The sequence below is a fragment of the Argopecten irradians genome, chromosome 5, assembly GCF_041381155.1.
Source record: "Argopecten irradians isolate NY chromosome 5, Ai_NY, whole genome shotgun sequence".
Classification (NCBI taxonomy): Eukaryota; Metazoa; Mollusca; class Bivalvia; order Pectinida; family Pectinidae; genus Argopecten; species Argopecten irradians.
This window is the reverse complement of record NC_091138.1, coordinates 19,423,499-19,448,287: the sequence shown is the minus strand read 5'-3', so window position 1 is coordinate 19,448,287 and position 24,789 is coordinate 19,423,499. Positions and strand designations below refer to the sequence as shown.

General features: G+C 36.0%; 2 protein-coding genes across 2 annotated transcripts; both read left to right on the top strand.

Annotated features, from left to right (window-relative positions):
* Positions 1–9: 9 nt before the first annotated feature.
* On the top strand, positions 10–10,198 carry LOC138324305 (GTPase IMAP family member 7-like). The gene is made up of 4 exons (XM_069269382.1): positions 10–183; positions 4,685–4,994; positions 5,439–6,319; positions 6,731–10,198. Exons 2-4 carry the CDS (start codon positions 4,694–4,696, stop codon positions 6,995–6,997), a joined length of 1,449 nt encoding a protein of 482 aa, XP_069125483.1. The 5' UTR covers positions 10–183; positions 4,685–4,693; the 3' UTR covers positions 6,998–10,198.
* Positions 10,199–13,930: 3,732 nt separating this feature from the next.
* LOC138323133 (GTPase IMAP family member 7-like) lies at positions 13,931–19,733 on the top strand. Its single transcript, XM_069267518.1, has 3 exons — positions 13,931–17,327; positions 17,600–17,692; positions 18,045–19,733. Exons 1-3 carry the CDS (start codon positions 17,093–17,095, stop codon positions 19,037–19,039), a joined length of 1,323 nt encoding a protein of 440 aa, XP_069123619.1. The 5' UTR covers positions 13,931–17,092; the 3' UTR covers positions 19,040–19,733.
* The last annotated feature ends 5,056 nt before the right edge of the window (positions 19,734–24,789 follow it).

Sequence of the window (24,789 nt, the reverse complement as noted above, 5' to 3'; positions counted from 1 at the left end):
TTCATATCTGTATTGACGTGCATGTGGTATCATACTGCACCTGGCAATCGGTCGATTGCACAACTTCCAGGAATTTTCAGACTAGGTCACTTGGTCACAATGAACCAATCACCACCCTCTTACATAAGCCTACCTGTTTATTGACATCAGTAACAATAACCTAATCAGACGGAGGTTGTCGAGGTAAGTTCGTCGTTATGCAATATATATCTACTGTTCTTCCGAGAAATAATGTCTAAATGTCAGTGGCAGGATCCGAGTTTGCGTAACTTGTTATGTTTTTAATGGTTGTTAATATATATGTATTTAGTATCCGTGATGATCGATAGTCACGATTTCTTTGTGATAATTTTTAGCATAAGTATAATTATAAAGATAACCCTTATATGCTATATAAAAAGGGGGATTTATGCTATATAGTATAGGGTAAATGTACTACTGTGGTGCCGTATAGGGCGGTCTTTGTTGCCGCAACTTCACTTAAAACAACTTTGATTTTTGTTTTTGAATTTGATATTGGAAGCTTAATGATTGAATAAGGTACGAATTACGATTTACTAATTTTTACTTAAATCGGACACTGGAATCTTATTAACAAATAAGAACAGGCGCTAGCTGCACTCGCTATGTTCAAGTCACCCAAAAACTGTTTCCCCGGAATTTTGAACACATAGACAAAAACTGTCCTGAGTGTATTTTTAATGCAGGGTAAAATTATGAACACACCTTTTATAACAGGTGAGATGACAAAGAGCTATGTTTCGCTTTTTCCCCAAAAGTGTTACTTTTTTGTAAAAAAAATAATTTATATCAAACAAAATTTTTTGTTTAAAATCTAAAAAAAATGGTTCAAATATAAAGAAGATATACACAAATGATTTATGAAGATAACTTGTAAAATATTTAGCGAAGGATATCACCCTTACCAATATTATTATTACTATTTTTTGTTCATAATACATATACAGCTATTTACAACCACACAAAACTCTTTGTTTGTTTTTTCAAAAGATTTGCAAAACCAATTTATCAAATATAGCAGTTAACCAAAATAAATCAAACTATTGGGTTTTTCATACTGACTCAGCATGCTAGGCATGCTATGTTATGTATTTTTTCTCACTTTTTGTTTTTGTGTGATACAGATGTTATCTTTTTGTCCTGTCATGTTTATTTTTATCTCCCATATATGTGGAAATATGGGGGGGGGGTTGTTAAAATATATATAAAAAGCGTTTTTATTTATGTAAGACAATCAAATCTATTCGGGTTAATAGCATATCTTGTCCAATTTATACATTATTTATGAAGGCAATTAATGTAAAGCAAACTGATCCATGTACTTAATTAGATATATAACAGTATCAGTTGTAAGTGAACATCTTGTACGTGCTTCCATATCATACGAATAAACGACTATGATTATATGTATATACCACGGGCACCTGATGTGATACGTACAGGTAGTTTGGTGATAAAATAAATATGCATGTGCGCTGTTATCAGCGAACTAAGTAAATATGGTATATGAAACATTACATATAACGCTGTCATGTTTAAAAATAGGGCTTATGTAAAATCGTGTCACTAGGTTTAACTTCTTGTCTACATTTATCATTCGTTCGAAAGGTTTATTTTATATTTATTCTCTGAAAAAAACCGACTTTGCATGATTTATTAACAAATGACCATTTATGTATTAAAACAGATTAGAAATTGTAGTTCTTGGGAAACAAAACTTGAAACAATCATTATAGTTTAATCAAATACAAGGGCTATACTTGTATATCTTTTCTTTAACATTTCTGATAAGCCTGTTAATCATACTATATATATATATATATCCATTGGCCAAGTGTTGAGAAAACAATGACATAGCGAAATATATCTGTTTATAAGGTAGTCTAGTATTTACATCGACAATGTTTGTTTTGGTTCGATCAGACTGCTGTAGAGATTTATGATATCTGAAGGTACATTGAACGAAGAATTCAATGGGATAAGATTGGTCTCAAAGGACAAAACATTTCATACTTACAAACACACATACTTGTAGTGATATGATAATATACATGTAAATCAAATAGGTGTTTGTTGTGATCGTTTGTGATCAATGTGGAAGCGGGGGGTGTGGGTGGGGGGGTCAAGTGAGTCCAAATGTTAAGTTTGGATTCGACCGAATACCATGCGTATCAGAGAGTTTAAGATACATAATTGTTTTACTTTTTCGTACAAGGCGTAATGTGTTTTTGCAACTGAAAGGTTAGGCGTGTTAACTGATCACCAGCAGTTTACTGAATCGCTCAATCGCTGAAATGACATCTTTGATAAGCTTCTGGGCTTGTTTGATGTACGTTGATGCTTTCTTCAACTGGTATAGTACTATTCATGCGCGTACTATTTGTTTAAAACTTCCGGTTGAGTTAAAAGGTGTCTATATTTGACACTTGGTAATCGTTCGTTAGTTCCTGTAATATTGATTTTGTACATATACGGTACATCATGGTGACCGTATTGGGTGTTAAACATAACCTCTCCAATTAAAATGTTAGTGGTTGTTTAACAGTTCATACTACCAATACACAGCTCAGTTGACTAACTCACTAGTAGAACGATGGTCGAAATTTGGTTGGGTGGTTGACCCACAATTTGTTCAGTCTGGATTTGAAGCAATTAAGCGTTGGTGATGTAACCACTTCCTCTGACAGCGAGTTCCATGTCTTAATTACTCGATTACTGAAGAAATTTCCGGTTGAGTTTAGCCTAAATCGTTTTTTGAAGAGTTTTTTTCGAGTGTCCTCTAGTTGCTATAACCGTTAGTTCTCTGAACATAGTTGTTTAATCCAGAATGTCTATTTTGTTTAAAATCTTGTAGACTTGAATCACATCTGCCCTGTTTCTTCTATATTCTAAACTTGGTAGCCCGAGTTTCTTGATACGCTCTGAATACGATAAGTTTTGAATTGATGGTATCCTTTTAGTTGCACTTCTTTGTACGTTTTCCAGTGTAATTTTATCACGTGTCAACATTGGTGACCAGATTGTAGTTGCGTACTCCAAATGGGGACGAATTAAAATTTTGTATAGAGTAATAAACATGGTCGAACTCATATAGGTGAAGGTGCGGAACACTATTCCCAACATCCTATTCGCTTTTAAGGCTGCTGCATTACATTGTGCTGTGAATTTGAGTTGGTTGTCAATAGTGACTCCAAGATCCTTTTCCATGGTTACTCGAGAGATAGTAGTAGTGTTGCCTTGTGTTGTAAGGGTGTAATTGTGATTTCCCAGATTGTTTCCAATTTCCAAGAATTTACATTTGTCTGTGTTTAGGCTCATTAACCATGTCGACGTCCAGACACACATTTTGTTGATATTTTCTTGCAGCTTAGAACGGTCATCATCTGATGTGATTTTTGCTGATAGTTTAGTGTCGTCTGCAAATAGCTTTATTGTGCAGTCCAGCATATCTGACATATCGTTAACGTAAATTAGGAATATGATCGGTCTTAGCACACTCCCTTGTGGTACGCCACTGGTGACGGGTGTGACACATTGAACGTTGTTGGCCAGGAATGCAGTTATCCAACTTAGAATTTTTCCTCCAATACTGTAGCTTCTCAATTTGTGGATAAGAAATCTGTGTGAAACCTTGTCAAACGCTTTACTAAAGTCTAAATATATCACGTCGATGTTACTTCCTGAGTCTAGTCCACTATACCAATCTTCAAGTGTTTCTAATAATTGTGTAATGCAAGATCTTCCTGGCCTAAACCCATGCTGGTGTGGAGTATAAGATTATGGTTGTCTATATGCTCAAGAAGAATATCTCTGTTTATTCGTTGCATAATTTTTTATGGTACTGAGGTTAGGCTGATGGGCCTGTAATTATTGGCTTCTTTTTTTGCTCCTTTTTGAAAATTGGTGTAGCTATTGCTTTGTTCGAGTCTTTTGGTAATGTTGATTCATCGAGTGATTTCCTGTCGATTATGGATAGAGGTTTTTTGATGACATCAGCAGTTTCACAAATGAATTTAGGGTGTAGATTATTACTACTTTATAATCTACGAGCGTACTTTTTTTGCTCGTGCTACGGTAATTGTCCAATCTTTTCTAGGGTTCATTGCGGTCCCCACATTCACCTCTGTCAACGGCTCACGAACTGGCCGTCTTTTGACCTCGGGTCACATAATATTACGTCATGCCGATTGTTTAATACATTGCGCCCCATTTACATGTGACGTCAAAATGATTGTTTTTGAAACGACGGACGTCGTATGCAAATCGTGACTATTTACTTACATGTACAAGTAAATCTAGTGTGTCCGCAAAAGAATCCGTTATTGATTAATTTTATATTAATGATCAAATTGTGTTATGTCAAAACTGACAGTTGTTTACAGAAAAAGGATACGAAAGGAAGCTTACAATATGTATTTGAGAATTTAATATGCGTCCGAAATACTTTTTTCGAGAATCTTGAAATTTCACTGGACCTTTTACAAAGGTGAAATTGTGGGGACCGCAATGCACCCCGGGACAGATAGGTAATTGTCTGTGTGTAATCGCTCGTTAAATAATTAAACATTCCGCATATCGATTACATTTTATAACATACTTTGCTTCATTTGATGACTTATCGACGCCAAATTATGTACTTTATTGCTTATAAACTAAATTCCAGGGACGGATTATGGAGCTTGCAGAGCTTGAAGAGCAATTGTCACTTCAACAGGTCACTTTGAAGCAGGAACTGTCACTTATATTTCCACACGCTAGTGATGACGTACTATACGATACGGTTCTTGACCACACAAATAAAAATGACTTAAATAGATGTATCAACCATCTACTGGACAAATTCCAAGACACAAGACATCCGATCGACGATGAAGATAGTCCACAGGAACTTGCTACACGTTCTAAAATTAAGGTTTGCTTAATACTTGTTATTGATTACTTTTCCAAAAAAGTGTCAATGGGAAGGGTTGTACGCTTGTGCATTATAACAGAGTTAATATGACTATTTATATAAAAAGCTCGAAAATACCTACATATTATGGTAATTAAAAACAAAAACAAGAACAAAAAATAGCTTTTAGAGGAAACATTCAACGGGAATGGATGAATAATTTAAAAATGCTTGCTCTTATAACACTTCATGCAATCATATATATGGTACCGAATTACCGAATACAAGCATAACTTTCACTACTTCTCCTCGAGGGAATATTTCTTTCCATTCAATTATTCTTTGCTCGCAATAAGGGAATCCTCTTTCGATGTTTTCACTTTAGGGATGTTCGTTCTTGCTTCAACGAAAAGTTAATATCAGTTTCAATCCTTTCAATAACTTTTGGGATATTATCTAACTGACTTACTTCATCGAACATAAATACAAACAATGAATTTATTTTAAAAAGGCACATGCTGAACAGAAGAACAACATACTTTAAGAATCGTGATTCTTGGTAAGACCGGATCTGGAAAGAGTGAGACAGGAAACACCATTTTAAGGAAAGACGTATTAGAATCAACCTTTGCAGCTTCATCAGTTACAGAAAAATGTCAAGATGCTACAGCTTCGTGGCTTGGAAAGAAGATATTAGATACCCCAGGAGCGTTCGATACAAGTATACCCAATAAAGAAATCCTGAAGGAAGTTGCCAAATGTATCAGTCTGTCCTTACCTGGTCCTCATGCCTTTCTGTTGGTACTTAAGATAGGAAGATTCACTCCAGAGGAAAACGAAACTGTCAAGCATTTTACAGAAGTTTTTGGGGAAGACATGTTTCAACATATGATAGTAGTGTTTACGGGGAGAGATGAGCTGGAGAAACATAACCAGTCAATCGAAACTTTTCTGAAGACAGTCCCGCCCTCATTGAAGGAAGTCATTGAAAAATGCAACAATCGTTGCTTAGCAATCGATAACACTTCAGACAAGGAATCCCGTAACAGAGATGCAAAGGAAATCTTTGATCTCGTCAATGGTCTTGTGGAAAAACATGGCGGTAACTACTATACAAACGAAATGTATAAGAAGGCAGAAAGAGTTTGTCGTGAAAGGGAAGAAGAAATAAGACGTCAAAAAGATATAGAAAAACAAAAAGAAAAAGACCAAATGAAAAAACAAATAGAAAAAGAATTTCAAGATGAACGACAGCGTTTGGAAGCAAAGAGTAAATCCGCAGAAGAAAAAATTAAAAATATCACCAAAGAGAAGGAAATGATGGCAAGAAGGTTACATGACAAGTCATTGAAAGATGAAGAAGAAATCAAAATGATGAAAAGAAATTTGAAACGAATGGAAGAGAAGGCTAAGAAATACATGGAACAAGCTGATGATGCAAAACAGCAGCGTCAGCTCTGTTTAAGATTCAAACGTTATAGAAATAAAATATGAAAGAAGCCTCGGCATCAGATTAGCAAAGACAAAAGCTGAAGCGGTGTATACAGCAATCAAGGGGGCTGCGGACTTGGGATGGGGGATCTGGCAGTGGTTAACTTTAATGTAATAACTTTAGACTGGGCGAAGTTTCTTCAGTGTAAGACATTACTGGAATAGCGTCTGGATGATAGGGTGTGGATTTGTACTATTTAACATAGATGGAATAGCGTTAGACGGATAAAAATGTATAATGAACTAAGGTGACCATCAATAATAACGGCGAACACTGCCTAACTAAGACGATGAACCTATTACACATGTACAAGCCACAAGCAGGAGGTTAAGAAATACAAGGAGCAAGCTGAAGATGCTGAACAACAGCGTCAACTCTGTTTGAGAAACCGAGACCAAAGAATACAAGAACATTCAAACGTCGTAATAGAAAAGAAATATGAAAGCAGAGTCATCGTCAGTTTAGCAAAGTCAAAGGATGAAGTGGTGTTTACAACAATCAAGGGGGCTGCCGAAATGGGATGGGGGCTTTGGCAATGTTTTTCTTTAAAGATTATGAGACAACTAAGTACACTGTATTGTAATGTCTTTTGATAGCTTGACCCTATAACCTTTGGCTAACACAGTCTCCCGACACTCCTCAGTTCTACATAACTACATTTAGGCAATCTAGACAGATATCCAGATTTTTTCCAAGAACTAGAAAGTAAGTTTTTTTTCTCTTAATCCCGGACAGGAATATCCGCAATTTTTCTATCTTATCCTAGTGTAAAAACAAGCTACACGAGACTGTGTACGTGCTAACATTGATTAATCATTAAACGATCTTCATTGGTACCCCGGTGACATCACATTAGATACGTTACTAAAAGGAGATGCAGATTTAGAAAATGATGCTAACCTTGATATCGCAAAGGCAGTCCAAATTTATATTGATAGTACTGGCAGGTTTTGACATTTTAAGCATCCTACCCCATTTCCTATATCTACCCAGTATCTTAGTTTATTAATAAATTACATGTTATACATATGTCAACAGTATAAATCAGCTGTATCTGCTGCCTGGTGTAGTTGAAAGGTTTTCAAGGAAAGGAACGGTTTCGAGTGGATCTCCAGTGCAATGTTTTCTATGGAATGTGTATAACGGACAACGTTTTAAGGAAGTAACCGATCGGTGTTTCCCAGCCAGTCAGATAACTATGTACACAATTGTCACGTTAACAAATATTTATAAGTTGATAAATAACAAATAACTATTCTCCCCTCCCATACTCCCCCATCTTTCCCTTTTCTCCTTCAATCTTATAATAGAAAATGTTTATTCATATCATATATATGTATTGTCTTCACTGCTGTCCATTATGTATATATTCATATTATGTATTCGGAAGAGAACGTTACTATGTTGGCAAAACTTGTGTCCAATCCCTTTTGTCAATAATTTACGACAATAGAAATATGTTTAAAATCAACCATTGGGTAATAGAAAAAAAGAATCATTTTCCCTCTTTGGGGTGAGACAGGAGATCACAACCCTCGGAATAACACTTGTTTGAGATTATCCTGTCTCACACCAAAGAGGATGAACGATTCTATTAGTTCATAGATGAGAAATTTCAAATGTTACTTCCTTCAGGTTTAACACCCCGCTTAAAATAGATTTTTTTTATGCCTATATATCAATTTTTACATGTAGTTGAACAAAACTTAGTTACTTAAATGTGTCTATGCATCGTAGATTGCTGTGTGGTTTGTATTTGGCAAAATATACTTTAATAGTGAGAGCAAGGAATTGGCCAAGGTTCCGCTAGATCGTAGTGAGGTTTTTTTATTTATATGTAGACTTGGCGTGTCATGCCATCTTGTGTCAAGTATCGCTGCCATCTTTGCTGGTATCGACGTGAAGAATAAATCCACCAGAGAGAAAGTGTACAGTTACATTTGTAATAGTTCATTGTCAGAAACTTTACCATTCTAGTCTTTCCTTCGATAAAAGTATAATAGCGCCATATTAAGTGAGGATTTACACAGCGTTGTGAACGGGTAACAAACTGATATACCTGGTATAATGATTTATTCGATTAAGGCAATTTAAAGTTGTTAACTCTCATAAAACATACAATGTGTGAATATGGATGCTTATATATGATGGTTCAGATCCATGAAAGCACCAATATACTTTTGACATAGCGGTAAATGTCGCATGAAGTATCACACGTTTTGAAAGAACCGCCACTGTCAACGCCATGATTCAAACTTTCGGGTAATATTGGAAAACAGAGTTGCATCATGTGATCGACATCGGCGATATCGTATAGATCGGAACCTCCGTATCACGTGGTCAATATCGGAAATACCTGTACAGATCGAAATATATCGGAACAGTTCGGATACTTCCGAGCTATTTTAAACGTGTAAACGTTTAATTTAATTCTTTAATAACTTTGCGAATACGAACTTAACAAAAGTCGGTAAATATCGAAATTTTAAAACTTAGAGAGGCACAGATAAATATGTAAAACAATTTAAATACTTTTCTATGCCAAAATACAAATCATAGACCATACAACTTAAGCTAATTAAGTGTATCCAGATATTGTTGTTTCTATGGCTGTAATTGTTGTTTTTATGTTTCTGAATAGAACGATTTACTAATATTCTATTATGAATTCATTTGTCAGAGCTGTATTTGCATAGGAAATGTTTTAATTTGGTGTCACCGTTGTCAAGTTAGAACTACACTCGCAGACCCACGTGTACCTATTTCAATGTCGTAGCGAACATAATGCAAAATTCTAAGTCACGTGCAGTACACGGACGTGTTTGATTGATAGCTGACGATCCGTAAATAATACTTTTTTTCCTACTTATTATAGGAAACATTAACTGTGCTATTGGAATCATTAAGCGCGTTGGAGAGTCAGTTGGTGTTTTACTAGTTATTTGTTTACGTGCGGGGCATTATTACACGTGTTTGTATTTGTTGATTTCGCGGTGTGATCACCGCTATGACAGTTTAGGGAGCCTATTGCAGACGGTGGATAGGAAAGGACATGAATAAAAAAAGGTATTGCGTTTGCAATCATTATTTCGTAACTGTTTTGGGTGTAATAAATATTGCAAGTGAACGTAATACTTTTGCGTGTGAACGCAATATACTATTGCGTTAGCAGAGAATCATGTTTTCGCTTGCATGCAATACTATTGCGTTCGTACACAGCTATTATTGCGTTAACACGCAATGATTTTTGCGTTCGAACGCAATAGTATTTTGCGTTTCTACGCAATAGTATTGGGATCACATGCAATGCGATTGCCTTCGTACACAGCAATTATTGCGTTAACACGCAATGATTTTTGCGTTTAAGCGCAATAGTATTTTGCGTTTCTACGCAATACTATTGGAATTGCATGCAATGCTATTGTGTTCATACGCAACATTTATTATTTTTGGTTGTATAAATTTAACTTCTTATTATCATATGGGACCATTTATGGACGTGTCAGGTTTTGTTGGTGGAGGAACCGAAAACCCACCGATCAGCTGTTAGTACCTGGCAACTTCTCCACATGGGATTATAACTCGCGACCCAGAAGTGAAGGGCTTGTGGCAATATGTCGCAAAAGGATTGCGTTCGCATTACGCTTCTTTTTTTCATGTCCTTTCCCAGTCACCATATTAAGTTGTATGTTCTGTACTGATATTTATAGAAAATGGAGGAGTGCAAGAGAATATTATAATGTAACTCTTTATCAATTTATAACTCTTTATCAAAAATAAACATTCGGCCTTAATATTGAAGTTACTGGTTGTTCTTTCATTTAGTGTTTACAACATGATTGGCTATTGAGACATTTATAATTTACAATTTGGAGTCGCGCGGGTGAAGTTATGATGGTCCGCATCAGAAACCTTTGGTGTTTTCAGTACTCTACTGATCGTACGTTCGAGGAACATGTATCAAAATAGGTTTGAGCACATCTACGTATGTAAACACAAATGTAGAAAAGTTACATTGTTTATGTTACTACCGTATCTCTTTGAGCAATATGCTTTCGTGCGTATGATAAATATACAATGTTGTACAATGTACAGTTTGGCAAATTCCGATGACGTCGCAATGTCTTGTGTCAGCAACACTACATGTTGTTCGCTACAACAGGTACATCATATTTGTGTTTTTGTTGTACGCAAATGGATAAGATATGTCAGAAAAACAACAGTCTTTGTGTAGGACAAGTTTTACCGAAACATGTCGCACGACAATACAGATCGATCAGGGGAGTCCCGGGACTGACAAGTCCTGTTTGTTAGACTATCTACGGTGATCGCCGGAGACTATCCCCTACACAATGTTTCATGTGTTTGGGTGCTTCGAAAAAGCTATTCATGAAACTGAATCCTACAGTTGTAGCTTTTACAATACTTAAAATCGATATATGTAGGATATATTGAAGTGATTGAAACAACGATGCAATTTTATGCTAACACACACGGTACAGTGTGGGCCTACATGTGTTTGTACATGTTCCTCGGCCGATGTCCAATTCATTTGAAAATCACCAAAATCCGAAAATAATGACATGTAACCATTATAAAATCCGTGTATTCAAGTCATTTAAAACGTGATAGTCGGTTCGATATGCTGACATGATCACTGTGGAAATTGTCAAATTAAATCTTTGTATCAACAACACATAGTGCATTTGATAATTATTAAATATCAAAGAAACACAATTAAACAAAGCAAGACGATTTATTGAATCGTGCCCTATCCGGGCCTCGATCTACGGCACCCAATAGCTAAACAAACCTGCGCCTTCTACCACTGCGCCACATCCACGATTCCACAGTGATCATGTCAGCATATCGAACCGACTATTCGTCATAGAAACGTCTTTTTTTCGGGGACGTGGATGTGGCGCAGTGGTAGAAGGCGCAGGTATATTTGGCTAGGCGATTGGGTGCCGTAGATCGTGAGTTCGAGGCCCGGATAGGGCACGAGTCAATAAATTGTCATGCTTTGTTAAATTGTGTTTCTTTGATATTCAGTATATCCATGTATATATTGGTCACACATTTTAGCTGATTTTGTTACCACATAACTCACGCGATTTGTAATAGAAACCGAGCGCCATCTTTTCTACTACTTGATACTACTTGCAGGTTTGTAATATTGATGGAGGTGATACATACATGTACCAAATAATATGTTAGTTGCTTGTGCAGTCACACTGGCAGCATGAAGACTTATTTGCAAAGACTCTTGAGACAGTGACTTCTGTCTTTGGAAATCAATCAGGGACAATATTGCAGAAATAAGTTATGTAGCTCTTTGATATTTTTAGCTCACCTGGCCCTTTATGTCATGGCGCGGCGTCCGTCGTCCGTCCGTCCGTCGTCCGTCCGTCAACATTTAATTTAAATCGCTACTAGTCATAGAGTTCCGCATGGATTGTGACCAAATTTGGCCACAAACATCCTTGGGTGTAGGGGAACAGAATTTGTATAAATTTTGGCTCTGACCCCCGAGGGGCAGGAGGAGTGGGGCCCAATAGGGGTAATAGAGGTAAATCCTATAAATCGCTACTTGTCCTAGAGTTCTGCATGGATTGTAACCAAATTTGGCCACAAACATCCTTGGGGGAAGGGGAACACAACTTGTATAAATTTTGGCTCTGACCCCCCGGGGGCAGGAGGGGCGGGGCCCAATAGGGGAAATAGAGGTAAATCCTATAAATCGCTACTTGTCCTAGAGGTCTGCATGGATTGTAACCAAATTTGGCCACAAACATCCTTGGGGGAAGGGGAACACAACTTGTATAAATTTTGGCTCTGTCCCCCCGGGGGCAGGAGGGGCGGGGTCCAATAGGGGAAATAGAGGTAAATCCTATAAATCGCTACTTGTCCTAGAGTTCTGCATGGATTGTAACCAAATTTGGCCATAAACATCCCTGGGGGAAGGGGAACACAACTTGTATAAATTTTGGCTCTGACCCCCGAGGGCAGAAGGGGCGGGGACCAATAGGGGTAATAGAGGTAAATCCTATAAATCGCTGATTGTCCTAGAGTTCTACATGGATTGTAACAAAATTAGGCCACAAACATCCGTGGGGGAAGTGAACAGAACTTGTATAAATTTTGGCTTTGACCCCCCGTGGCAGGAGCGGCGGGGCCCAAAAGGGGAAATAGAGTTAAATCCTATAAATTGCTACTTGTCTTAGAGGTCTGCATGGATTGTAACAAAATTTGGCCACAAATATCCTTGGGGGAAGGGGAACAGAACTTGTATAGATTTTGGCACTGACCCACCGTTGGCAGGAGGGGCGGGGCCCAATAGGGAAATAAGAGGTAAATATTCAAATTCCTTCAGAAAAGAAACAATGAACCTGTATTCAGAACATAACTTGACATTACCAACCAGGTGAGCGATACAGGCCCTCTGGGCCTCTTTTTCAGAGATGCTGTCACCTTTTCGTAGCTTCATAGAGGTACATAAGAAAAGCCAATTAACCAATTAGAATTTCAGTTTTATTATGATAACAAGGAAAGTTTTGTTATGATTAACAGAACTTCACCTCAGTCATGACGTTTGTCACTGTAGGCATACTGGACTTTGGCCTAGATTACTTATCACCTCATATTCGTATGGCGGTACGTGTAGCAAACCAAAACAAAATATATTCTGGATTTTCCCGTGCTTCTTTGGATTTTCAGACTATGTCTCAAGGACATACCCAACCAATCACCAGCCTCCTTATGTACTTATATAAGCCAGTAAGCTTACATACACCATTGTTTTATTTATATGACATCTGTGATCAGACGTACAGACGTAGGCCTAGCTATATATGGTGGCGATAACGATGATATAGTCAGACCGAGCTTGTTTAGTTACATTACTGTCTTTATGTGTAGTAAGATCTGAATGTGTGTACACTACGTACACTGAGTTTCCGAAGGTGAATGTAAGTGGCAGAATTCAAATTTGTCTAACTTGATGTTATTTGTGTGATAAAGACGATTTTTTTCTTCGATTTTATATTTTCGTGGTTATCAATATGATCTACATGCATGAACTCCAACCAAATGTAAGCGTACAACCACAGGAATGTGACGGTATGTCAATAATAACAGAAACATAAATCTACATTTTATATACATTGTAAGATGCATACACATATTTTATAGATGTCTATATATTTCTAATAATATTTAGCATAATTAATTTTTAAAACCCCTATATTTACTATATATAAAGGGCCGAATTTGGAATGCAGGTTAATGTTATACATGGTTATTCAAGTAAATTGACTACATTTCAGAAAGAAACGGGCATCAATTAATGCTTGAATAACGAATCACTGTTGTTTTTGTTGTTAGTTTATAATCCTTATAATCCAATCTATTATTTTAATAATAAGGAATTGCACACACATTATTATACAATATATATACCATATGACTTCCGTGTTTTCCCATTCAATAAAGCTATTTCATAGATTGTATTTATTACACGCGTGTACTATAACCTGCATTATGAATGTCGCATGTAAGTCGCTTATGTGCTACAAAATTAATAGATTTCAACATTTCCCCTTGTACTCAATTTGTCGCTTCAGTTAAAAATCATTAACATGTATTAATGCTATGTCACCGGGGCGTAGCAAATATAACCAGAGACAAAGTTCAGTTGATTTCCTTTTATTACCGGGTGGTATGAAAAAGCCTACAAAGACAAAACAAACAGTCACTCACCATGTCTTTCATATAGAACACACCCAACCGATACCAAACGCGAATGTCACGCACCATTCACCATTCCTACCATGTCAAATTCTAAACTCGTTACATAAATCTTATATGAAGGGAACCTCATGACAGATTTTCTATGTATCTCTGTATCTCTAAAATGTATAGAGACGTTTGTACTGAAATGTATAACAGTATCGGCCGTAGATGAAAACATTGAGCATTTTACCATATCAATTTCTTCGCTAATAAAAAATGCATGTGAATTAAGCACCTGTGGCTTACAATGACGTGTGAGATATTTAGAAATTCAGATATAACGCTGTCTGTTTTAAAATTAGAACTTACGTAAGTGCAAAATTTCACAAACTGCCGGGAAATTATAACGTCTATCTACATAAGTCATTCGTTCCAAATGTTTCTAGTTTGAATCCGTATCTTTCAGGGCTCGTAAAGCAGCAAAAGAAAATTATGGTACCTATAATACAATACATTATTAACTTTTCCAAAATTACATGTCAAGAAAGTCCCGAGTTCAAAAGATATAAATGTGTAGCGGGATTAGAGTGGGTCGATCATCGATGACCAGGTAGCTCAGCAGCTGTAGAGCATTTGTTTGAATTTGTATACCGCGCCCATTTTAATATGTAGACGATTACATGACTTTCAAAACTTTTAATTATTTTTAACTTTGGACCTCGGAACTTTCTTGACTTGTAATTTAGGAATAGTTGATAACTTTTAACAACAACTTAGTTACCATATTTTGTCGTTCTATGTTCTACGGACCCTGAAAGATACGGATTGTGCGGCTTTAAAGTTGTATGGTCTATCACTTTCGCTCTTTTTGTCATAGTGAAAACTGTATAAGTGCTATACACATTTTTCTCCGTCTCTCCGAAGTTTAAACTTTCTAATTTTACCACTTTTTATAAAGTTGCAGCACTGGAAGTATTCTTTATTATAAAAATAAAAAATCTTTAACGTGTACACGTAAAAAATAGGCTCGAAAGATGCCGAATCATTCCGAACTTTTCCGAACATCGTCGCGACAATCTCAAACACATTGAGCTACTTGAACACCGGTGTTTTGACAACTTAATATGCTTGTATGGAGCTAACGCGCCCCATAGAATATTTTCTTAGAGGAATTGCTCCATATAAGCATGGTTAACATAAAAGCGAAATCCACTCCCTGTATGGTTACTATAGAAACATATTCCAATCTGATCTAACACATCACCAATCGATCTAGATAGCAAATATTAAAGGTTCTACGTCAAAATATATTACTGTGGGCGCAGGGAATATTGCTTTTGTGGCACCATGTTGACCAATCGTCAAAGTCATGCGTGTAGTCGTGCGTTAACATCACCTTGTGAACGAGATACTTAGTCTTTATAACGAGATAAGTGAGTCGTTATAACGAGATAACTAAGTCGTTATAACGAGATAACTAAGTCGTTATAATGAGATAACTAAGTCGTTATAACGAGATAACTAAGTCGTTATAACGAGATACCTAAGTCGTTATAACGAGATACTTAGTCGTTATAACGAGATGACTAAGTCGTTATAACGAGATACAAAGTCTTTCTAACGAGATAACTAAGTCGTTATAACGAGATACTAAGTCATTATAACGAGTAAAAAATATTGATTGTGTGTCCACAATCAGCCACCATAGTACGCTTATCCGTAATGCTATGAAAAATTAAGCAGGTATTTGGTTATGAACAAGAATAACAGAAATGAGAAACCAGAAGCTAAATTCAAAACACAATTTATTTTTATATACAATATTATACAGAGATGGAATACAATATCTAAAGTAATCGGTGGTGGTACAAGAGTAATACGATAATTTAAAGTGTTACTTATCTGTATGTGAATGTCCTGGTATAATTCTTAATCCTTCCAGGTTCCTAATTAACAATATTCACAACTCTACGAGGAAAATGAATGTCCACAGATAAATTGTAAAGTTCCAGGCAATATGAATCAATCCACACAATGCGTTGTAACAATCCACAGATAAAGTCACAATAACTCTCCCAATAGAATCAATTCTTGATATGTCTAATTACAGGTCTCATTACAGTTATGATTAGCCTTGGGAAGCTGGAGTATATATAGTTAAACCCTAATTCAAGAGTATTGGAGAACCTTCTACTTCTAGAAATATCTAACTAAAACAGTAAACAAATAAACACACAGAACTTTCTGGAAATAGATCATTCTAGATCCCTACTTATAATCAACATGTTTACAAACATGTATGTTTATACATGATATTATTCTAGAAAGTTCTATAACCTTAATCAATGACATAACCTTAGGATGTATTGATAATATAGCTATATGAGTTATCTCCCCCTTATTTAATAACTACATGTAACTAGTGCCATACATAACACTGGGACCTATTCGGATCTTTGGCGCTTTGTTTCAAATGTACGACGGTAACATTTTGTGACTGTCTGTTGTCATTTCTCTGCAGCTCATTACTTAGGGCATGGTATTCGACACAAGTAAAATATATACGCCTTAAGGCGTTTAAACTTATCCTAAAGCATACAAGTATTTCTCATTATATAAAGCATATATAGAAAACGGAGTGTTTTTTAACATGTGTTCTAAGTTCTTGTTAAAGGCTCAAATTACAAGGTGCTTTTGCTACTGCACGAATATAATAGCGTGTCTGGGCTTGTCACTTCTGATACAAGACATTCTGAGACTGACCACCTGCATTTTACTTACTAATATTCTACGAGCGTGCGCCATTTTTTTCAAGAAAAGGCCATTGTCTGTGTGCAATCACTTGCTGACAAAATGAAACATTCCGTATGACGATTATATTTTAAACTATATTAGGTTCATTTGACGACGCTAAATATGTACTTAATTACTTATGAACTGAATTCCAGGGACGGATTATGGAGCTTGCAGAGCTTGAAGAGCAATTGTCACTTCAACAGGTCACTTTGAAGCAGGAACTGTCACTTATATTTCCACACGCTAGTGATGACGTACTATACGATACGGTTCTTGACCACAGAAACAAAAATGACTTAAATAGATGTATCAACCATCTACTGGACAAATTCCAAGACACAAGACATCCGATCGACGATGAAGATAGTCCACGAGAACTTGGTACATGCTCTGACAGTGAGTTTTACATCTATGAGTAGAGAGTATCTTGTTATGCTCCGGTAACTATTTGCTTACCTTTCCTAAGGTCAAAGGGAAGAGTTGTACGAAAGTACATTATAACGTGCAAAAATATGCACACAAAAATATCATTATAATTCTAAATTAGCACAGTACATGTAATTATGTTGTTGTACTTACGATGTTAAATGATTAAGTGAAGCGTGAAATACGGCAATGTAATTGTTAGAAAAGAAACATAACCGGAAAATGCTTTCCTTCTTACATAGTTGTTACTGAAGATATGGCATATGACACTTGTCTGCATACTGGCGTTACGAATACCCATGGCATAGAACAGCAGATAGAAGTCACCGCACCAGGTAGGTACACAATTCCATAAAACACTCTTCTCTATCGTTATCTAGACCACGGAATGGTCATAATAACATCATTCGATACTATTGAGACGGAAAGTCAACAAGTTTAGATAATTGATCAAAATTGCATACTATATTATGTATATATTAATATCTCATACCAAATCCTAAGTTTCTCTATTATTCTTACTTTATTCGCAATAAGGAAATTCCGTTTTACTGATTTATTTGTTCTTCGTCGTTTCAACGAAATGTTAATATCATTGTTTCAATCTTTCAATAACTCTTGCAACATTATCTGACTTCCTTTGATTCTGTTATATATATATACTAACAATGTATTTATTTCAAAAAGGTGTCTGTAACATAGAAGAACAGCATACTTTGAGAATCGTGATTCTGGGGAAGACCGGATCTGGAAAGAGTTCGACAGGAAACACCTTTTTAAGAAAAACAGTATTTAGATCAACCTTTGCAGCTTCATCAGTTACAGAAAAATGTCAAGATGCTACAGCTTTGTGGCTTGGAAAGAAGATATTATTAATCGATACTCCAGGAGCGTTCGATACAGGTGTACCCAATACAGAAATCCTGAAGGAAGTTGCAAAATGTATCAGTCTGTCCTTGCCTGGTCCACATGCATTTTTGTTGGTACTTAAGACAGGAAGATTCACTCCAGAAGAGAGCGAAACTATCAAGCATTTCACAGAAGTTTTTGGGGAAGACATGTTTCAACATATGATAGTAGTGTTTACGGGGAGAGATGAGCTGGAGAAACATAACCGATCAATCGAAAGTTTTCTGCAGACAGTCCCGCCCTCATTGAAGGGAGTCATTGAAAAATGCAACAATCGTTGCTTAGCAATCGATAACACTTCAGACAAGGAATCCCGCAATAGGGATGCAAAGGAAATCTTTGATCTCGTCAATGGCCTAGTGGAAAAACATGGCGGTAAATACTATACAAACGAAATGTATAAGACGGCAGAAAGAGTTTGTCGTGAAAGGGAAGAAGAAATAAGACGTCAAAAAGATATAGAAAAGAAAAAAGAAAAAGATCAAATTAAAAAACAAATAGAGAAAGAATTTCAAGATGAACGACAGCGTTTGGAAGCAAAGAGTAAATCGGCAGAAATAGAAATTAAAAATGTCACCAAAGAGAAGGAAATGATGGCAAGAAGGTTACATGACAAGTCATTGAAAGATGAAGAAGAAATCAAAATGGTGAAAAGAGATTTGAAACGAATGGAAGAGGAGGCTAAGAAATACATGGAACAAGCTAATGATGCAAAACAGCAGCGTCAGCTCTGTTTAAAGGGACAATTCACTCAGGCTAAATCTTTTACATAACCAAGAAGCAAAATATGGCATAAATGTATTGTTCTACATTTCTTATGAAACATATAACATAAGATATTGACAAATTCCACGTCATTGTTTAGTAATTTAATTAATACCGTTGTAATTACAAATCGTTGATCAATACGATTAAGCAGGTACAATATGTACGCTGTACCAATATCCGAGCCAAAGTCACGCACGTGAAACAAATGAACTACATAACCACTGTGGAGGTGATATAATGATTTTTTAGGCAAAACAGTTCACCTAATAAGGTAAACACACTTCTGTCAGAGCGATTTGAGCAGTTCTAGACAAAAGTAGCATTACTCTACGAGTAAGGGACTGGGTTCGGCATACAAGATATTCGACCACAATGTGTAATGGCGGACAGCGAGTGAGTTTGAACATTTCACACGCATTTCACCACCATGGGATTTTCTGACATATCACAGTAAAACCGACTGATCTAATTTCCATTAGAACTGGGGGTTTTCCGATATATATACAAATTTTAATGTTATCGTAGAATGAATTGTCCCTTTAAGAAACCAAGACCAACGAATACAAGAACATTCAAACATTATAGATAGAAAATATGAAAGAAGCCTCGGCATCAGATTAGCAAAGACAAAAGCTGAAGCGGTGTTTGCAACAATCAAGGGGGCTGCGGAAATGGGATGGGGGATCTGGCAGTTGTTAACTTTAATGGAATAACTTTAGACTGGGCGTAGTTTCTTCTGTGTAAGACATAAGTGGAATAGCGTCTGAATGATAGGGTGTGGATTAGTACTATTTAACAATAACGACGATCAATGCCTAACTAGACGATGAACCTATTATACATGTACAAGTCACTATAAACGGCGTGCTTTGGTAAGTTGATCACAGACATATTAAAGATTTAGTATTGAAAGGAATTGGCGCATTTAAATAATGTCATATTATATTTTTGCTTGGTTTTCGTATATTCCTTTCCTTCTTAAAAATTGTTATTAATTTCTACACAAACAGAACCAATATAGATTTATAATTACTTTAGTACCATTTTTAATGTATGAAAAAAAAATGTCGATAAAAATATAATATAACAAGACGCAGTGAAATGATACACTATATCATTTTTTTTCTTCCTTCGATTGAACTGTAATTTGTGTAGCCAAAGAGACAAATGGACGTACATATGTGATGGTGTATATGATAGATACTTCGAATATCTCGATATAGGGCATAACAATGTAGTGCTGGGTATGTTATAAACATAGTATTGTGTGTCTGCCGTCCTGCAGTCAGGACCTGATATTTGTACCTCTTGTACCAAACGTATAGCCATAACATATTTGTCTTACGTCTGGCCTAAGCACATCGTAGTCTATAAAATGGTAAATTCTTCTCCTGTTTAGCGGTCAGCAGAGAAGGAGTGCTAGCTAGTTTACCCGTCGTTTGTATGATGTGACCACGTTGAATGTGATGTTTGATGTTTTTACAGCATGTGTTAGCGAGATAGCAATAAAGATGCATATGTCTCCTAATTTAAGTATTATTTTAGTTTGATGTTAATAAAATAAGTTGAAATTGCTTCTTGTTTCCATAAGGATATATTCCACTTCACAGTTCATCGAAACAATGGTTTCATTGTTAGGTGAAAACCGGAGGGGACTATATTCTCCGGCTGTCTTTCCAGATATTGGTTTCAAGACAATAAATTATGAACGAATCGGTGGATTTTGTTGAAATTTCATACACCGGTAGTTTATGAATAACACTTATTTGTCTATTAGCAATTGAATAATTAGTCAAACGAATAACTACAAAGATCATTGTTACTACACGTATATACCTATAGAAAACCTTTGTCGGCTTCATTTCTTCATTACTTTCCTCCAAATATGTTTTAAAAGAATAAAACTCTCTAGGATGCATTTTAGATTCATAATTGGATGATCACGGGCACCATAACTATTTCCAGACAATCTTGACTTAATCTGCTTCTTTTCTTCATTGACTTTCTTCACCACACAGATTGTAGTTACAATGTATTTGGGGCTATTTGGAGTTTTGTATTGTCGGAGGGCTGAAGTTGGTTGCGAGTTCCTAGTTCCTAGTTCCGTTTAATAAACGGAACTAGGAACCAGACCCGAGTTCCGTTTAACTTAAACGGAACTAGGAACCAGACCCGAGTTCCGTTTAACTTAAACGGAACTAGGAACCAGACCCGAGTTCCGTTTAAGCTTATACGGAACTAGGAACCAGACCCGAGTTCCGTTTAACAAACATACTGGCCAACGAGCCGAGTTCCGTTTATTAGGATTCCTATCTCTAACTGCATGTTCAATTACCTATTATATACAGGAATCGAACTTAGAGCTTCCATGAATAATATAGAACAGAATTAATATCTATAACACAGATTTCCTTAAACGGATCTGATACCTAGACCTCAGTTCCGTTTAACTTAAACGGAACTAGGAACCAGACCCGAGTTCCGTTTAAGCTTATACGGAACTAGGAACCAGACCCGAGTTCCGTTTAACAAACATACTGGCCAACGAGCCGAGTTCCGTTTATTAGGATTCCTATCTCTAACTGCATGTTCAATTACCTATTATATACAGGAATCGAACTTAGAGCTTCCATGAATAATATAGAACAGAATTAATATCTATAACACAGATTTCCTTAAACGGATCTGATACCTAGACCTCAGTTCCGTTTAACTTAAACGGAACTAGGAACCAGACCCGAGTTCCGTTTAAGCTTATACGGAACTAGGAACCAGACCCGAGTTCCGTTTAACAAACATACTGGCCAACGAGCGCAGTTCCGTTTATTAGGATTCCTATCTCTAACTGCATGTTCAATTACCTATTATATACAGGAATCGAACTTAGAGCTTCCATGAATAATATAGAACAGAATTAATATCTATAACACAGATTTCCTTAAACGGATCTGATACCTAGACCTCAGTTCCGTTTAACTTAAACGGAACTAGGAACCAGACCCGAGTTCCGTTTAAGCTTATACGGAACTAGGAACCAGACCCGAGTTCCGTTTAACAAACATACTGGCCAACGAGCCGAGTTCCGTTTATTAGGATTCCTATCTCTAACTGCATGTTCAATTACCTATTATATACAGGAATCGAACTTAGAGCTTCCATGAATAATATAGAACAGAATTAATATCTATAACACAGATTTCCTTAAACGGATCTGATACCTAGACCTCAGTTCCGTTTAACTTAAACGGAACTAGGAACCAGACCCGAGTTCCGTTTAAGCTTATACGGAACTAGGAACCAGACCCGAGTTCCGTTTAACAAACATACTGGCCAACGAGCGCAGTTCCGTTTATTAGGATTCCTATCTCTAACTGCATGTTCAATTACCTATTATATACAGGAATCGAACTTAGAGCTTCCATGAATAATATAGAACAGAATTAATATCTATAACACAGATTTCCTTAAACGGATCTGATACCTAGACCTCAGTTCCGTTTAACTTAAACGGAACTAGGAACCAGACCCGAGTTCCGTTTAAGCTTATACGGAACTAGGAACCAGACCCGAGTTCCGTTTAACAAAAATACTGGTCAACGAGCCGAGTTCCGTTTATTAGGATTTCTACCTCTTATAAGATAATAAATTACATATGTTATAAAGGAATCTAGCTCTGAGCTTCAGGAACGATACAACTTATATAATTTATCTCTATAACACAGATTTTCTTAAACGGATCTGATACCTAGACCTCAGTTCCGTTTAATTTAAACGGAACTAGGAACCAGACCCGAGTTCCGTTTAAGCTTATACGGAACTAGGAACCAGACCCGAGTTCCGTATAACCCATCGCTTGCATAGACATTTGTAAAGCTCACCTGACCCGAAGGGCCCGATATCGAATATAATAATATGAGATATCTTATATAATGCGATTAAATTCTGGATGGACCTTGCTCCTTCAATAAATTTTAAATTGGCTTGCCATAGCATTTACTCATTTTAGCTCAACTGGTCCAAAGGACCGAGTTAAGTTATGCAATAGCGCGACGTGCGGCGTTGATGAATGAGACCGGAATTCCGTTGAAATTAAATGGAAATTCTAGGCAACAGACCGTTTAAGCCCAGTACATACGATTTTTACAGATATCTTTATCTAATCCCCATGGTAAAAGGATTTTATTTTAAAATTTAAATCTAACAATGTTTTCTCGAAATATTCAGATTTCCAGATTATGTTTCTTCATTTATTTTTATTTTTATTTTTATGTGAAAGAGTATTTCAAATTTATATTTTTCTGATATTTTAATATTCTGTTAAATTGATGTGCATTTTATCGAACTTCAAGCATAAACCAAAACTGCCTTTGAAATATACATGTATATTGTACCTATTGATCTTGGTTAAGAATATCCTTCCATGAGTCAACAAAATAGATCACAAGGAAGCACCTGTTTTATGAAGTAATTGTCACAAAAACAATTGGAAATAGTAAAACAGGCTCCACGATTTGCAATAGCGGTAGTACGGCGGCGTATTAGGGCCACTATATAATTTAATTTATCTTGTACGTACAAGTTATTTTCTTGTACGTACAACTTAGTATCTTGTACGTACAACTTAGTATCTTGTACTTACAAGTTAGTATCTTGTACGTACAAGATAGTATCTTGTACGTATAACTTAGTACTTGTACATACAAGTTGAGTTGAACTGCTGTTCATCACCGCAGAATTGAGTCCTCTGCCTGATATTTTTCGTAATTAAAGATAGTCTGTCTACTTTTCATTGCTTCAAGCACGATCACAGGTTTATTAAAGATGCTCCACCGCCGACAGAGCATAAATGATATTCATCATTAGAACAATAATTGGTGTTTAATCGTGTATATATATGTCTAATTAACACAAAAACTAACATAAAATAATTAGTTTTGCCTTTGGTGCATGCGCAATCATTACTCCATTCTATATAAGATATAGTGCCACGGAATTTTTTCGGGATGCAATTAATTATTTTTCATATTTTTAACTTGAATTAAAATTAGAAGCTCAAACTTTTCAATGGTGGTAATGGTGTAAAGTCAGTAACTTTTTTAACTGAAGAAAAATACAAAATCGTCTGCTCCTGTTTTTGATGGTGTAAAAAATACCATTTGTCAGCGGTGGAGCATCTTTAACTTATTTGACAATATTCAAAATTATAAATATATATTAATGAGGACAATATCTTTTTCACAATCATAATTTGAAATTGCCGGATTATGAGTTGAAACTGTATAGTCACTTGCATTATTTTGAAACTGACACTGTATAGTTCCTTTCGAGGAAACTGTATAGTCGCTTGTTTTATAGATAAGATATTTTAGTGATGAAATGTATATGATACATCTCCGATAAATGATAAGTTTTATCTATTAAAAAGAGGAGAAAACAAATTCGTAATTTTCTTCAGTAATTAAAGTTAAATACTTCATACTGGTGCCATTATTGGAAATGTTGGAGCATTTATTTTACATCAGAATATTAGTATTGAAAATAATTAACTGCCTCCGAAAAAAATCCTAAGCATTATGCCCTAATTCGAACGAGTTACTGATTGCACTGATTGCAAAGACAACAAAGGCAAAACAAATTATTTCATATGTTTTTTTGTGTTTATTAGACATATATACACACATCAATTATTGTCCAAATGATGATCATATTTATTACTCCGTTATAAACATTTACATGTACAGGGTGTCCCAAAAAC

Excerpts from the sequence above, each read along its gene's own strand:
- LOC138324305 (XM_069269382.1), top strand. The coding sequence starts at position 4,694 with ATGGAGCTTGCAGAGCTTGAAGAGCAATTGTCACTTCAACAGGTCACT. Across the intron at positions 4,995-5,438 it reads GTCAATGGGAAGGGTTGTAC|AAGAACAACATACTTTAAGA; the intron begins GCTTGTGCATTA and ends CATGCTGAACAG. Across the intron at positions 6,320-6,730 it reads TGAAACGAATGGAAGAGAAG|GTTAAGAAATACAAGGAGCA; the intron begins GCTAAGAAATAC and ends CACAAGCAGGAG.
- LOC138323133 (XM_069267518.1), top strand. The coding sequence starts at position 17,093 with ATGGAGCTTGCAGAGCTTGAAGAGCAATTGTCACTTCAACAGGTCACT. Across the intron at positions 17,328-17,599 it reads ACTTGGTACATGCTCTGACA|TTGTTACTGAAGATATGGCA; the intron begins GTGAGTTTTACA and ends CTTCTTACATAG. Across the intron at positions 17,693-18,044 it reads GATAGAAGTCACCGCACCAG|GTGTCTGTAACATAGAAGAA; the intron begins GTAGGTACACAA and ends TATTTCAAAAAG.